General features: G+C 34.6%; 2 protein-coding genes across 11 annotated transcripts in view; one reads left to right on the forward strand and one right to left on the reverse strand.

Moving 5' to 3' along the window:
* The window catches only part of LOC142354448 (glutamate receptor 2-like), a 154,945-nt gene that overhangs the window by 39,841 nt on the left and 99,528 nt on the right, over positions 1–15,576 (forward strand). The gene's annotated exons all lie outside the window — the stretch shown is intronic.
* On the reverse strand, positions 380–3,075 carry LOC142353924 (uncharacterized). The gene is made up of 3 exons (XM_075406156.1): positions 2,183–3,075; positions 1,464–1,724; positions 380–807 (listed from the first exon to the last, which is right to left on the reverse strand). The coding sequence occupies exons 1-3, from the start codon at positions 2,268–2,270 to the stop codon at positions 647–649; spliced, it is 510 nt and encodes a 169-aa protein (XP_075262271.1). The 5' UTR covers positions 2,271–3,075; the 3' UTR covers positions 380–646.

The raw sequence follows: 15,576 nt of genomic DNA on the forward strand, positions 1-15,576 counted from the left end.
TTCCACAAATAAAAATTTGTTGAAATTTACCTTTTCAGACCATGGTCACGTAATGTGGAAAACTGCAACAATCAGAAACTCTCAAAAATACACAACACCCTCAAAAAGAAGAAGTCTTTAGACAGTTTTTATTTCCTTACATATTGATTGATAAGCATCGTACTCACAATCTAAATTATCATTTTAAATCTAAAACAATCTATAAGCTATTACTTACTTGTGCAACCTAAATAACCATTACTTGTCAAATGTCGGATATCTCGAGTCGAATAAATTTACCCAATTTGTCACTATTTTTCACGACCATGTTTTAAGATTAGGGTTATAAGCGTCTGGTGATAGTTAGCGAATTTGTTCAAGTTTGCTTCATGTTGGTTATATCCGTCACAATTTTTCACGATGCCTGATTTTGAGCAAGCGTAGAAAATAGTGACTTTTTTTAAAAAATAGCATTTTGGACATTTTCCACGTAATGACTCTTAAGAAATTTCAATCAAACAAAGAAAAAATGCTTGATTAATTGCAAAAAATAACAGAATATATTACTAAAGTTGATATATTGGACTTTTTTGCTGATGAATGAGAATTCTACAAAAAAGGTGAGATAGCTATTATTAAATTGTGAACAAATGGACTATGTGCTCTATTAATCGCCCCCTTCTTCCTCGTCATCTCCCGCAAGTTCGTGGTAGAGTTTCTTGCATCGTTGAACACCCTTCATGGCCACTTTGTTCACATTGTTAACTGCAGGTCTCATGGCAGGAAATTTGTTCAAAACAGGGTCAAAACACCCTATGCACTCCGCATCTGTGAAAACAAAACAGACTGTGAGATTCAATATCAGCATTAGCGTCGCGAATGGTTAATAGGAACTGAAAAGAGAAAACTTTCGAAATAATGAAAACATATTTTGAAAACAACGGAGAAGTACCAGCCGGAAAATAACCTATTTCCATCCGTCACCCCATCAATATTTTTGGAGCTTATTAAAACATCAACGAACAGCTGCTTATTCGATACCGAAAAGAAATGTTTTCAGAAAACGCAAAAATTACAGTTTTTCGATACTTTTTGCTCAGCAAAACTGTGGTGAGTATAAATAATGTTGTATATTCGTCTTTATAGAACTTTTTTTCGTCCCCTGTTTGCTTTGTTAGCGATTCCAAATCGTCTCAAGTATTATCACAATAAATTTTTATTCAGCCTACACTAAAGGAAAATTTTTCGCAAAAGATTTCTAGAATTTTTGAAATTTTCTTCTCGCAGAAATTGCTTTGAGAAATTTCAAACACTCTCGCGATTACTTTCGATACTTTTCGATAGTTTCGACTCTTTTCGATACATGCAAAAACTTTTCGAATTACTTTAGATCAAAAATTTTCTACGTTTCATAAAAGTCCAGAAATTATGGCCCTCTTCTCTAGTTTTTTAAATTTTTTAAGCCTTGTTTTAATTATTTATACCTGCTTCGTTCTCTTCGTCATTGTCGCAATCACCATGATCGCTTTCACCCTCATCAGTTTTGTCATCATCATCATCATCCTTGTTTTCACTCCGTTGTTTACTCTGCCGACTTTTTCGTCTTTTCTTTGTCTCTCTTTGAACTTTGTCCGCTTTTTCACTCACAGATTCATTCGGAATTTTCCCAGTAATGTCGCTTATTCCTACGTCACTGATTTTTCCGCTGAGGTTTGCTGTTTTTGTCGAAGAGCTGCGCAATGAATCTGGTCGAGAAACCGTTTCTTTTTTGCATTCTAAAGGGGGGCTCAAACCAAAAATTTTTATGCCAGTTGATTTAACAGCAATCGCTAATGATTCGAAGATTATTTTAGTGATTCAAAATTTTTATCGAACCAGAACCTAATTTTTATGGAGATTACACCAGTTCTTGCGTGATGTTTTCTTGCAACGCAGACTTTTTTATAGTGTAAGCGCTGATTAAATATTTTTTTACTTCGACGAGCTTGTACAGTGTCTTTTCAACGTTTTAGTCAAGCGAGGCACTGTATGATATAAGTGCTGGTAAAGATGATTTTATAACAGTTTTCATCGCATTTTTTGGCAGTTTGTTAAAATTCTCAGATCACTGGGAATGATCGTACCTTTGGCCAATTGCGCTGAATGTTTTCAACAGTCAGATATAATTTAAAATGAATAAACCAAGAAAAAGAAACAGTTATCCCAATTTTTCCGTCCACAGCATCGTTAATTGTGTTATTGTCTAGCAATGATTCGTTGTGTGTGATAACTTCGTTTGCAAGGCTGAACATTTCAAAATCGTTCAAGAATAAACAGTTCGCGCAATTAACTGGCTGAATATGCAGATGTCATCCGGTACATCAAGGTTCGCCTGTTTTGTTATCGAATTTTTGGAGTTTGAACATTGAAACTTCGGTTCTCGGATTAATTATCAAGATTTTAATTAGCTAGTCTGCTTAGTAAAATTTTGTAATGTGACGACAGATAATGGTGAAAAAACAAGACAGTTGAGTAACAATTATGGTTCTCCGAGTTTGATGAAAAAAGCTGTTTCAAGAGCATTAGAAGTAAAATGTTAAGTACGTTTGAGTTTATGTTAAGTCATGGTAATTATCTTTCTAACTTTTGAGCCAAATTTTATAACATGTACTGTCTGTGAATTTTGTTAGTCATGTAACACTCTCCTGATGAGCAGTCTGTCCAAAAAAGTATGTAATCGGTTAAGTTAACGGAGTTTACAGATCAGTTTCTTCGGATAGTTAACCAGATTTTGTATTAAATGCGACAGTGATTGTTTTTCCAATCTTCCATGAAAATTTAGTATTGTAAAAGGACTGTTTTCAAACCAAATATAAATAGTCCCTGTCTTTTGTGTATAGAGAAACAAGAGTCCTTTCTATATAGAGAAATAAATGCGGAATTATTGTAAAACCGCACCAATGGTCGATTAGACGTTTTCACGTTTTTGAACTCTCGAGAAGTTATAGAAATGTAAAGTTTTCAGAGTTTAAACTGTCAGAAATTATAGTTTTTATTAATATTGAACTCAACTGATCGTTACGGTTGCTCACCCACAGTTGGTCAGGAAACTTTGCACCGCCCATTTTTTAGCGGCTACATATCCGTCCGGATATCATGTTTTTACAGTTGGCTTTTGTAACTGTATATCCGCTATTTTCCTACTGTTGCATTACAAATTCATTTGGACTGATTTTGCTAATCATAGTTCTTCGATATCGATTTGGACTGGGTTCACTACAGATCACACAATACGGGATCTCTTTATGTATACCCATTCATTTTGATATTTGCACAAGTTGGAGTACATGTCTAAGGTTTGTATTGCAAAAATATTCAAAATTAGAATTAAGTTGCATTTAGTTCTTTGTTCTCACAATTCCAAATACCAGAAGTTGTAGGAACAATTCATTTTCACGTCAATTAACTTGAAAATTTGCGGAAACAGGACAAAATAACAGACAATTTACTACTCAAGAATAATTTTCAATCCAAGACACAATATTAATTTACCGCTCAAAAATTTGGATTCAAAACACACTGTAAGTCAATTTAATTAGACAAAATTTATGAACTTTGACTGAATTTTCGGTATTTTTTCAAGCTATTTCTATACCCAGGTTTTTCCGTATTTCTTGTCAATTCTCAACCGTTGAAATTTGAGCTATGACGACGTAGAGATTCACTTTTGCCTAGCAAAAGCTGATGTCAGGAATTGTTGTTAACCATTTCGAAGATCCACCGAATATTCCCACAGGATTCAAATTTTTTCCTGAACCGTGTTCTTTACAGGCTCAATGCCTACAAGCTTTTTCTTGTTGTGCTCGTTGTGCAAAAAATTAGCTGCATTATTATTCCAATGTTGCAAATTTTGATGGTTTCCATTGAAGTTCAATTGAATTCTTCTTATTCTGTCTTTTGCTGAAAATTAATTTTTCCTCATGAAGAATGGGCGAAAACTGTAAAATTTTGGCTGCTTTTCGGTTTTGAGTGTTTTAATCTCGGGTTGCTATTGCTAAGGTTGTTGCTCTTGCCTTTGCCCCTTCTTCAATCTTAATGTGAGCGTTGTGGGTTGGTGTTTGCTCAATGCTCTATGTAAGTATGCCACTCCATTCACTAGCTTGTTGAACTTACCTTATTGTTCCCATTGAGTAACGGCTTTCTTCTCAACAGCCTGTGTTATGAAAACTGATGCCCGTATGTTCTTTTCATCTGAAGCGAAAACTAGGTTCAATTTCTCTGGTCATTCGCTTTCTGATTGCCAGTGTCAGAGCCAGTGAGCCACATACTAAACGAGTCAGAGCCAGTGAGCCACATACTTCTCCTAGGTTCAACAATATTTATTGTTATCGTGCACATGTCCGCTGGGTTGTCTATACCACTCAAAAGTTTCCACTGTGAAACGTCAGTTGTATCCAGTATCTCAGCTTCCCGATTGGCCAAAAACACTTGTTGTTTACGTTGAGAGTTGTGTATAAGCTAAGCGATTATAGTTGAGTCTGACCAAAAACTGCAACAATTTATCTTAAGTTTGACTCTCTGCTTTTTGAAATGGACTGCCATCACTAAGTTTGCAATTCTAAGCGTTGTGTCAAAAATTTTCATGGAAGCAACTCTGCGTTTTCAATAAAAAATGCTAAGTCGGCGGAGTACACCTTCGGTTGGGAACGTAGTTAGTGCACTTCACACATCGTGTCTAAAGAAGCATCAGCAAATACATGAAGTTCAGCTCTGTCGATCTTGGTATTGAAGTATTTTCCATCAAAGCTTATATGAGCTAAAACTACAACCTGAAGTTGTTCTTTGCATATTTCCAAAAATGCAGTTTCACCAGGCAGCACTTCCTTGTCCCAATGTTGCCCATTCTTAGTCCAGATGCTTTTCAGGAGTCTTCTGATGTGAACAATGAACGGAGAGAACAATCGGAATTGGTCAAACGCTGAAGATACTAGTGCCAGAATCGTCCTATGATTTATTGGAATGTCAACTTTGTTGCTGATACCTCTGCACACTTGAAAAAATTTTTAATAGTGACCGTTCATTCTAGTCCAAGCTCTGAAGATCTCTTCCTGTTGGGTTCAAAATCGATTTGCAGTGTGTTGCTGATTGACTTCAAGCTTCCTGGGGTTGCCTAGTTAATCACTTCATTGTTGCTTGTCGAGTTCAGGACACAAATTTCTTTTGTGAGATAAGAGGTTGTAACTGATAAAAGGTTTCGATTGCTTCTTTGGGTGTTTCTGCCAGTTTGATGATATCGTCCATATAGTAGTTCTTTGTATTGCTCGTGCTGCAAATAGATACAATTTTCATCATGCAATCCCACTCGCTTGAGAGGATAATGGGCACAAAACGGATAACTCCTAGCTTTAAGTACGTGCAGCTGATTTTCGTGTTCTTTAGCAGGTTAATTAGTTCTGGGGCGCCAGAGAAACCTCAAGCAACTTCTATTCTGCTCGGGAACTTGCACTTGCAAAAACATTGGTTTGATGTCAGCCGTCACGGCTATTGGTTCTTGACAAAATCTGTAAATTTTTTCGATTATCCCACGCAGTAGATCGGGTCCTCCTGGTCGTTTCTTTTTTAGATATACTTCTTTATACTTTGATGCAGTCTTGCAAACACGTCTGACTTGGTCATGCTTGTTGCAGTTTAGCACTGGATGATGGCGCACATACCATAGATACATTTTCTTTAGGATTCGTCCTGTGTCTTTATGATTCCCTTCTCAACATCTGTATTGATTGATAATTGGTAAAAACAATCATATTTGGAGTTCTTTCGGATTCTTCGCTCCATTGAGAAAGGTTGACATGGGGCTGAGTTGTAGTTGTTTGGTGGATTTGGCTCTGGTTTATTCCACAGCATTCCGATTCGGTAACGCTCTCCAGTGAATTTCGTTGTAAACTCCAGCGTCCTTTGTGACCGCATTTCTTTCTTTGACTGACTGATGACGTTGATTTTGAAGGCATACATTTCTATGACCCAGCATGTTTGGATGATGCCCGGTTCTAAAAAAATTGAAGTCATTTTGGGAAGAACGCTCAAGTCGTTGAAGTTTTGTTTCAGCTTGTTTTAGTCGTAGTCTGCGTTTCCAACGAGATTGACGGGTTTGCCAACAACAGAGAGGAAATTTTCCCGTTTTCAGATCTTTTGTTCTGTGTATGCTCCCGAGTTGTCTTACACGCTTTGATCGATGAAGGAAACTGTTGATTCACTTTCTAGGAAAGCATATATGTCGAACTTGTTGCCACCCCACGTTTATTGAGCCAGGAACAGTCGGAAGAGTGCTCATAGATTCGTTACTCATTTTGTTTGTTGCTGCGCTCACGTTAAACACGTGATATCCCAGTCCATTTGGTTTTCTGAATGTAGCAATCAATTGAGCTTCTTTGTACATTCATTTACATCAATCACGTTGACTATACAATCTTAGATTGCATGTTCTTCGCCGAAAAAATCCGTAATTTAACCGTTGCACCCTCACTACTTTGTACCGGTCATTCCCACTCATGTTCGTACTAATGACCAGTTCCCAATTTTATGAGTGCCATCAGCTAGCAGACAGTGATCATTTTGCATTTGTATTGTTTCTTTCACGTTCGAAACAGCACTGAAGTTCGACGTTTTCAAGAATTATTTGTCTCTATTTGTTCGTCTTTCATCCTCTTCTCATCGCTCTCCCTTGAAAGCTGAGAACCCTTCATGCACGAATACTATCCTAAATAGACGTTTTTCAAGCATAATCAGATCAGGCCAGTTTCTTCATCTTTATCATCAACATAGAACCACCACTTCTTTTTGAGAACTTGAGGCAGTTTATCTACTGTCATATACAGTATCGGGCTTAATTGGCGATCATCATTATACTCTTTGTACTAATTTTCCAGCTTCAGCTACAGTAGGTTATTGATACTCGAATATCCACTGGTGTACTCTAAAGCAGTTTTGGGGAGAACTTCCCGGTCTTCAAGGCTTGATGAACAACAGCGTTAATTTTCATATCATGAGAAGTGACTATGCCTGTTGATTTCAGGGGTTGAATCAAAGCAAGCTCGTTTTACCCTGTTACCGATTCTGCGGACTTTTCCAAAGAAGTTTTTTTGTGGAGTCTTCAGGAAGGTTTACTTGTTTTGAGCATTGGTTAATTGAGAACCAGCGCCATCATTCTCTAATTTCATATTTCTCCTTTCTTGCTCCAATTCACCCTCTCTTTCTACCAGTGAACGCTTAGTTTCTATCTCCTTCATCTGCATTTCTAGTTGCAACTTCCGTTGTTCAAATTGTGCCTGATCGAGAAGCAACTTTGTTTCGAAATCTATATTGATTTTCTTCATCCGTTTGCCACGCTTTTGCTTCGCTGAGTTTGTTTTCCAAAAAAATTCCCGATATAGAGCACTTACTGTTGCCCCACTCTGTACCGTTTCAGCAACTACGTTGTTAGATGGAAAATTTTTGTTTCTCTAGTTTTCCTTCAATGCCCAACTGGTGTTGCTTTGCTCTCTGTTCTTTGCTGGCTGCACGCCTTTGCTTATATTTGCAGGCCCTTGAAAATTCAAAACTGCATTGTACTCCCTTGCCTGCTGTAGTTGCTCTTCAAAAAAACTTGCTGGATAGAAGGCAAGTTTGTTGCGATGCTCCAACTGCTTGGGGATTTCTTCTTCTAGTAGACGAACAGTCTGTTAATAAGGAACGTTTAGTGAACGTTGTCCTGCTGCATTCTACCGTTGCATTACAAATTCACTTTGATATTTTGCTAATCGTAAATTTTTTCCATTTTTTTTATCAAATTGGACTGGGTTTACTAAAGATAACACAATACAGGATCTCTTTATGTATACCAATCCACTCCGATATCTGATCAAATCGAAGTTTAAAGTCTAAGACTTGTTTAAACTAAATTCTAAGTTGCATTAAGTGCTCTGCACTCACCAATCCAAATACCAGATTCTTTTTGTAGCAACATTTGAATTTCACATCAAGCAACTTGTATACACAGGACACAGTAACAGAGAAATCTCAAGCTAGAATTTAGTATTCAATACAAGCCACAGCAATAATTTAATGCTCAAGATTTTCGCTTCAATAGGCTCTGAATGTCAGTTTAATAAGACATTAATATTGAGTTTCAGCTGTATTTTAGGCATTCTTTCAAGCTCTTTTTTTATTCATTGCATTCCATGATGAAAAAAAGGAAGGATCATCATTCCATGATGGAAGGATCATCATTCCAGGATGATCCTTCCATTGTGCTTCGTTGTGAATCTTCCGTTGATTGGTTTGTTATGACAACTTAAAAACATCACTTCTTCTATGTAAAAACTGATGTCAGGTATTGTTTTTAACTATGTCGAATATCCATCGAATATTCCAAATTCGCGTCAAAATTTTGGTTTAGATTTGAGGAATTACATTGTTTTTAAATACAGCGTACTCCAATGTATGTGTATGATAATAGATATGGAAAATTTAGTTAAGCTTGGCCCTGACACGAACCGTTTTTTGACACTGCCAGAATGCAGAAATTGACATTTTGAAATTTTCCCAAGTTGAGGTCCTCGTTGCGGTGCGTTCAAAAATACACAAGCGAGGACTTTTTTAAAGAGCAACATAAATGCACCAGTACTTACGTTCAAGATCAAAAATTCTGACATCAGTGATTTCTTTTGGTTTTCAGTTAGTGTTAGCTACCATAAATACACAAATAAACTCTCCAGAATTCAAAAACTTGCAAGATTCTTGCAAAATTCTGAATCCGGGCAGAAAAATTTATTGATTTCGGTTTTGTAATTTGTTCAATAAATAATGGTTTGCTTCAAAGTTTTCTAACAATTTTGTACCCTGATTTATTTTTTTTCTTTGATTGTTATTTTGTAAATTTCTTGCAAAAATTTTGCAACTTTTCAATCAGCTTGCAAGATTCTTGCAAATTTGCTCTCATCACTAGGCTCTTTACTGTCCAAGAACTCAGGAAAATTTGTGACATTTTTTCTTGCAGCTCCAGAAAAAACCGAGACTGTTTTTTATAGCATACTTCTTAGGTCGCATTCAATCTACAGCACATGGGAGAAGGTCCCCAAAAGGAAACAAAGAGAAGAACGAGGCGAAGTTTGGATCACAAGTGTTTTTGGTCTACCTTAGTCTTTACATTACTTGAACGAGGCAAAGTCTGGATCATGAACTTCCTTTTGAGTCTTTTCATAAATTGAACGAGCCAAAGTCTGTACCATGTCGCATTTTGGTCTAGGCGGGTCTTTTCTTAAGCGTTTTTGAACGAGCACATGAACGCACCGAAATTTTGAACGAGGCAATGTGTGGATCATAAGCATTATTGGTCTGCCTGGTTATTTTCTTAGGCAAAAATGGATGGGTATTTTCATAAGGACTTTTGAACGCGGACCTCAACGTGGGTTAACGTAACCAGTCGAGACCAAAATTAATCTCTGCTGAGTCTTATTAATATGATGGCTCACTTGACAAAGAGAGCATTTGAAACTATTGTGCTCATAACAAAATTTTATAAAATTGGAAAAGTAACACTTACTAAGGACATCATACATGCACTCGAGTTTCATACGAATGTAGTTATTGTAATACATACAAGTTATTAGAAGTAGAGGGTAGTTGAAAGTCATTAAAGCGTATATTAATGTAGTTGTTACCAATTAATACAATACAGTGCTATACGTTGAGCTAATTTGAATCAAAATCTGATTTTACAAACCACACCGCATATTAATTGGTTTTGCAAACTTCTAAACAATAATTTTCATCTATCCATTTATTTTTTATGGCGAAGACATATGGAGGCCTGTAAATCTGCCACGCAATGAGGGGAGCTGAGCAATTAAAAAATATAAAGATTGTCGATATACGGTGCAAGATCTTTTGAATGGAATATCGGCTCCTATAAATATAAATAAATAATGACAATATCAATCATGTTTACGTGATCAGAGAGGCAATCAGATTAAATGTTGCACAAGTTAGCGTGCAGAAATTTTACTTGTGCAGAAACTTTACTTAATTATTCCTCGATAATTTGGTTTTATTTTGACTTGTAGTTACTTTTAAGTAACCTAACAAGTGTATTGCAAAAACCACTTGAATTCCAATGTGAGATATATAATACCGCGGCAATGGGAGTGTATAAATAAAAATTAATAGAAATAAGTGTAGAGAAAAAGTGAACTTTCGGACAAATTTTAGATTAAGAAGACTTAAAGTCTCTCCATGACAGGCCTTCATACCTAATTTTATGAGAACAGTGAATTTTGTTAGTAAAATATGCTAACTTTTAAATAACATTCTGTGGTTTCTCTCATTTAGTGAAATCATTTGTTATTATAGAGTCATTCTTTGAATTCACTGTTCTTGCTAAAAACCACTTTGTAAATAGTTGTTTGACATTTGAGTCCAAAATGAATCTTTCTCGAGCGTTTGTTTTGGTAGTATTTGAGTGTTGGAACATTCGGAATATTAAAAACAAATTATCCTTAATATTTTGAATAAATACAATGTTTCCTCGGTTTTCAAGAGACATTTGATTTACAGAATCTGGTATTGTTATTTCAATTTAATTGTTGGGTCGAAATTTTTCGACTCTCACGTGCTTAAGTATCCCAATTTAATTTTTTTCCGAGTGATATTATCAATGAACGTTTGATATTCGTTAATATTAGGCATGAACAGGACTAAGCACCAAGGCTCTTAATAAGTTTCGTCTGGTATCTACTTTGATTTAAGTGTTTATTGCATTAATAGACCTTATTCGACATTCCACTTTCCTTGACAGATTTTCCACTTTTTCTTGAAAGTTCAAATTTTATCGAGAAAAACTCCCAAATATTCAACAAATTATCGTCGTTATACTATTCCGCCCTCAACTTTTTCTTGTAGATGACTTCGTTAATCTACGTTCTGATCGTTTGCAGAAAAATATGTACTTTGTTTTCTTGAATCTCAAAATTATTCTGTTTTGGTGAAAGTGCTGCGCTATCAACATAAGTGAGTTCTCAAGAGATTCATTTATTTTTGATAGGTTTTTGTCTCCTGGAAATACTAAGGTATTGTCAACAAAATGAACCAGGTTGCAGTGTTTGTTAAAATGACAGCCAAGATTGTTTATGTAAATATTGAAGAGCAGAGGGACAAGTACTGTTCTCATGGTGTAACTCAACCCAGTCTGACTCAGTGTTATTGACTAGAAATTTTTGAAGTTTTTCATCTTAAAAGCACTGATCATTCGAAATGATTTCTTATCAAATCTCACAAATCCTAATTTTTTGTACAACACATCATGATTGGTTGAATCCAATGCCTTTGAGAGATCAAGAGGTATTGTTGTCTTATATTTATTATTTTCAATAAGGGAACGTCGGTTTCTGTGAAGTAAATGAGTGCAAGTTAGGTTTGTCAAACATCGAGACCAAACAAATTGTTTTGTAAACAGCAGCTTGTTGCTGTCAGAAATTGAACGTAATTGATTGAATAATAGTTTCATTAATTCTTTTTACAGTTCACAAGAGAAATTGGTCTATAGTTCTCTGGAGTTTTTCTTGCATACATACTTATGTCTTGAAGAAGTGTTGAGTCAGATTCTAGTTTTTCTACGATACTACTCCCAACCATACTACTCACAACTCCCAAACCCTAACATTGTCCTCCAAAGGAACATATTTAATTACCCTTACCGTTTCCCCAACCCCACATCTCGATTGTTGTGATGTTGATGATGTCAGTAGGATTCTACTTATAAGGTTTCCATTACTTTCCTCGTCATCGTTAGGTATTTTTTTTTGACAACTTGTAATCATAACTTTTGTAAAATTACCATTTTCCCAATTTTTTTGGTTCAAATCAGCATATATTTCCCACATGTAGGCTTTTGATAAGCTAATTAATGCTTCCTGCAAACACATTTTATGGAGCGGTGTAGTTTTCTATTTCTTATTAGACGGCAACTCAATGAATGTGTTTGATTATCTTTGTTGAAATTTCGTTGTCAACGTTTTGTGAATAAAATGTCTTGATAGAGGTCAAAGCTGTTAAAAATCATCCCATTATATCACTGGGATTTGAATTTTTTTGGATATGATCCCAACTTTTGTTTACGCTGCTTAGTTAACTGTTCACTGATTCTTAACTCTTTCAAAATTGTTGTTTCGTATTAGCAATAATTGAAAAATGCAGCTCACTGGCAGAAAAACTTATATTTTTCAGCATCTTCCTAATACAAAGGAAAAACAAAAACTTTTTCCGTTAAAAAGAACATTTCTTGTATTTTATAAAACGTTTTCATAATGCGGCGGACTTGACTTCTAAGATCTTTTCATTAAGCATGGGATTAGATTGACGTTTTCGATTTATCAGGTTATCATACTGTTAAAAGAATAACTTTATGGCCATGTATTTGTTTTGTATTTTTTTTAATTCTCGTTTCTCGAGTAGAAACTGGTTAAACCAAAACAATGGGATGAGCTATTGATGGTATTTAACTGCACTGCTCATTTTGGTTTTACTGCTCATTTAAGTTTTCTTGAACAACAATGACAAGACAACAGCGGCAATAATTTCAAAAATTATTTCTCAAAACTTTTCAATAACTACATTACATTAAACTTAGCAATCTTTTTCAAGGTACATTCTCTTTTTCCATAAAGATAATTTACTATTATGTATCTGAATCCGCCATTAGTAACGACAGGGTCTTTTATTTTAAATTTTACAAAATTGATTTTTTTACCCCACTTATATGGGGGGATTTTTGCTTAGAATTTTCTAAAAATTTGCATTGATTAAACTTTTTGGCCAAATTTTTCTAAAAGTCCACTTTCATCAAAAATGGCAGCAAATATGTATTTTTAGCCCTCTTTGTTTAAGTTTGCCGTAATTAAAGACAAAAAACTACTGTCACAATCTTTTGAAAGAGTTATTTCTGCTTCTGCTCTATCTCAGAATGTTCTGAAACCAAATTTTTTTGGACTTTTGCTAACATAACACACTAGTTATCCAAAATGCGTCACTTTTTTTAAAACTTTTTAGTCAACACTCATATTTATAATATTAGGACAAGTTTATTGTTCTTCAGGGACGGCTGGTTTGGGTCCATTAAAAATTTTTCACAATGCAAAAAAATTGGATTGTTTTTTGGCGTTGTATTTTTTAGTTACGTCTTCGAATTTGCTGTTCTTTTTGTTAACAACAGAGCAGATGATTTTATATCCAAACTAATTTGTTAAAAATTCGTCTTTACTTGCCAACGAGGAAAACTAAAGAGCTCCTATTACAATTTCTATAGATAGGAGGAAACTGAATGAATGTGTATAAAGATTTTTGTTGATTTTTTTGTCAGCAACGTTTTTTGAACATAAAGTGTTTTGCTAGATACGTCAGAATTCAGTTGTTAAAAGTCATCCCATTATATCACTAGGTTTCGAATCTTTTTGGATAAGACTTTTTTATTTAACTGTTGACTGATGTTTAATGCATTCAAAATTGTTGCTTGGTAAATGAAATAAATGGAAACTGCAGCTCATTGGCAAAAATGTTTATAGCTTTGAGCATCTTCCTAATGCAGAGAAAACACAGAAACTTTTACTGTTAGAGATGTTAAGTATGGGATGAAATTGACGTTTTCGATGTATGAGGTTGTCTTACAGTTAAGAGAATAACATGTTTTTGGTCTTGTTTTTGTTTTATTTCTCGTTTCTCGAGTAGAACTTGGTAAAACCAAAACAATAGCTCTTGATGGTATTTAACTGCACTACGGATTTTGGGTTCTCTTGTTCAATAGGGCAGTGAGGTGAGTATTAGTAAAGTCGGAGTCTTCTATGTAAGTTTTTACCAAAATTGATTTTTGTTTTGACACCGTTTTAGGGGGTCTATATGCTCAATTTTTTTTGTTCAGTCAATTTTGGACTATCGATATATTCACGGCAGAGAGTTTGTGAGTGGCATCATTACAAATTCGTTCAGTGTGGAATTTGGATTAAAATAGATTTTTCAATTTTTGCTTTATTCGGAGGAGTTATTTAGGTTTAAAACTTCGTGATCGTTCGACTGATTTCCCTTTTTGTTAACAAATTCCGTATTTTTGCTTTGAATTTTCTGAAATTTTGCAAAGAAAATGTTAAAAGCTTTTAATAGTGTTATTGTTTCAGTTTTTTAGGTGAAATGTTATTGCTGAATTGTTTGATTAAATTTTTTTTTAAAATTCAAACCTTTTTTTCATCAAAAATGGCAGCAAAAATGCATTCGTTTAGCCCACATTGTTTAAGCTTGCCGCAAGGAAAGACAAAACAATCTGCTGTCACAATCTGTTGAAACTTCAAAAAGTGTTATTTTTATTTCTGCTCTATCTGAGAATGTTCTGGAACTGAAATTGTTTGGATTTTTGCTATCTTAACTCACTAGTAATCCAAATTGCGTTTCCTTTTTTTTTAAATTTTTTTTTCAATATTTTCAAATTTTTAAAATTAGGACAAGTTTATTGTTCCTAAGGGATGGCTGGTTTCGGACCGCTCGAGGTTTTTTACAATGCAAAAAGTTTTCGGATTCTTTATCGGCGTTGTATTTTGTAAATACGTTTTCGAATTTGTTGTTCTTTTAGCTAACTACAGAGCAGATGATTTCATCTTCAAACTAATTTGTTAAAAATTTGTCTTCACTCGCCAACGAGGAGAGCTAAAGAGCTTTTATTACAATTTCTGTTGATAGGAGGAAAATGAATGAATATGTGTAAAGATATTTCTTGATTTTTTGCCAGCAACGTTTTATGAACATAAAGTGTTTAGAGACAACAGAATTAAATTGTTAAAAGTCATCCCATTATATCACTAGGTTTCGAATCTTTTTCGATATTATGCTGTCTTTTGTTTAAACCGCTTATTTAATTGATGATTGGTGCTTAATCCATTCAAAATTGTTGCTTCGTGTTTGAAATAAATGGAAGCTGCAGCTCATAGGCAAAAATGCTTATACAAAGAAACACAGAAACTAGTTCCGTTCAAGGGAACAAATCTTGTATTGTATAAAACGTTTTTATGTTTTTACTGGCTTGATTTTAAGATCTTTTCCTTTATTTCACCTTATTGATGTTAAGGAGAGTCTCCACGGAAAATGTTTAACATTTCTTTTGAACGGTCCATGGTTTTAGTGGCTTCAACGCCGTTTTCCTGCAATCGATTTTTTTTTGTTTTTTGTCTGCATTTGTCCTTTCGTTTGTAAACGTATGACATTTTCTAGATTTTAAGAAGCCTTATTGATTTATGAGAGAGGTCTATTTAAACTTAATTAAGAGTTTTATTTCCTGGTTCTTGTATTCCATTGCTTTATGTTAATTGTTTTCTATTAATATAGACGTATTTGTTAACGTTGCTCCTGTCCTTTTTGTCTACTCGTTATCTAGTCTTTTCAGCGACAAGTTTTTTTGAAACCTTATTTGAGTTAAAAACAGGCGTATTTGAACATATCAATGTTCTTAGTGAAAAGTTTACTGTTTTAATGGCTCCGAAATCGTTATCTCGAAGCAATCAATTGAGTTTTTTTTTATAGATTAATGGCATGTTTTTATAGATTAAT

The sequence above is a fragment of the Convolutriloba macropyga genome, chromosome 15 (genome assembly GCF_964194025.1).
Source record: "Convolutriloba macropyga chromosome 15, txConMacr16.3, whole genome shotgun sequence".
In the NCBI taxonomy this organism is placed as follows: Eukaryota; Metazoa; Xenacoelomorpha; order Acoela; family Convolutidae; genus Convolutriloba; species Convolutriloba macropyga.

Excerpts from the sequence above, each read along its gene's own strand:
- LOC142353924 (XM_075406156.1), bottom strand. The coding sequence starts at position 2,270 with ATGTTCAGCCTTGCAAACGAAGTTATCACACACAACGAATCATTGCTA. Across the intron at positions 1,725-2,182 it reads TGCTGTGGACGGAAAAATTG|ATTCATTGCGCAGCTCTTCG; the intron begins GGATAACTGTTT and ends TTTCTCGACCAG. Across the intron at positions 808-1,463 it reads TGACGAAGAGAACGAAGCAG|ATGCGGAGTGCATAGGGTGT; the intron begins GTATAAATAATT and ends TTGTTTTCACAG.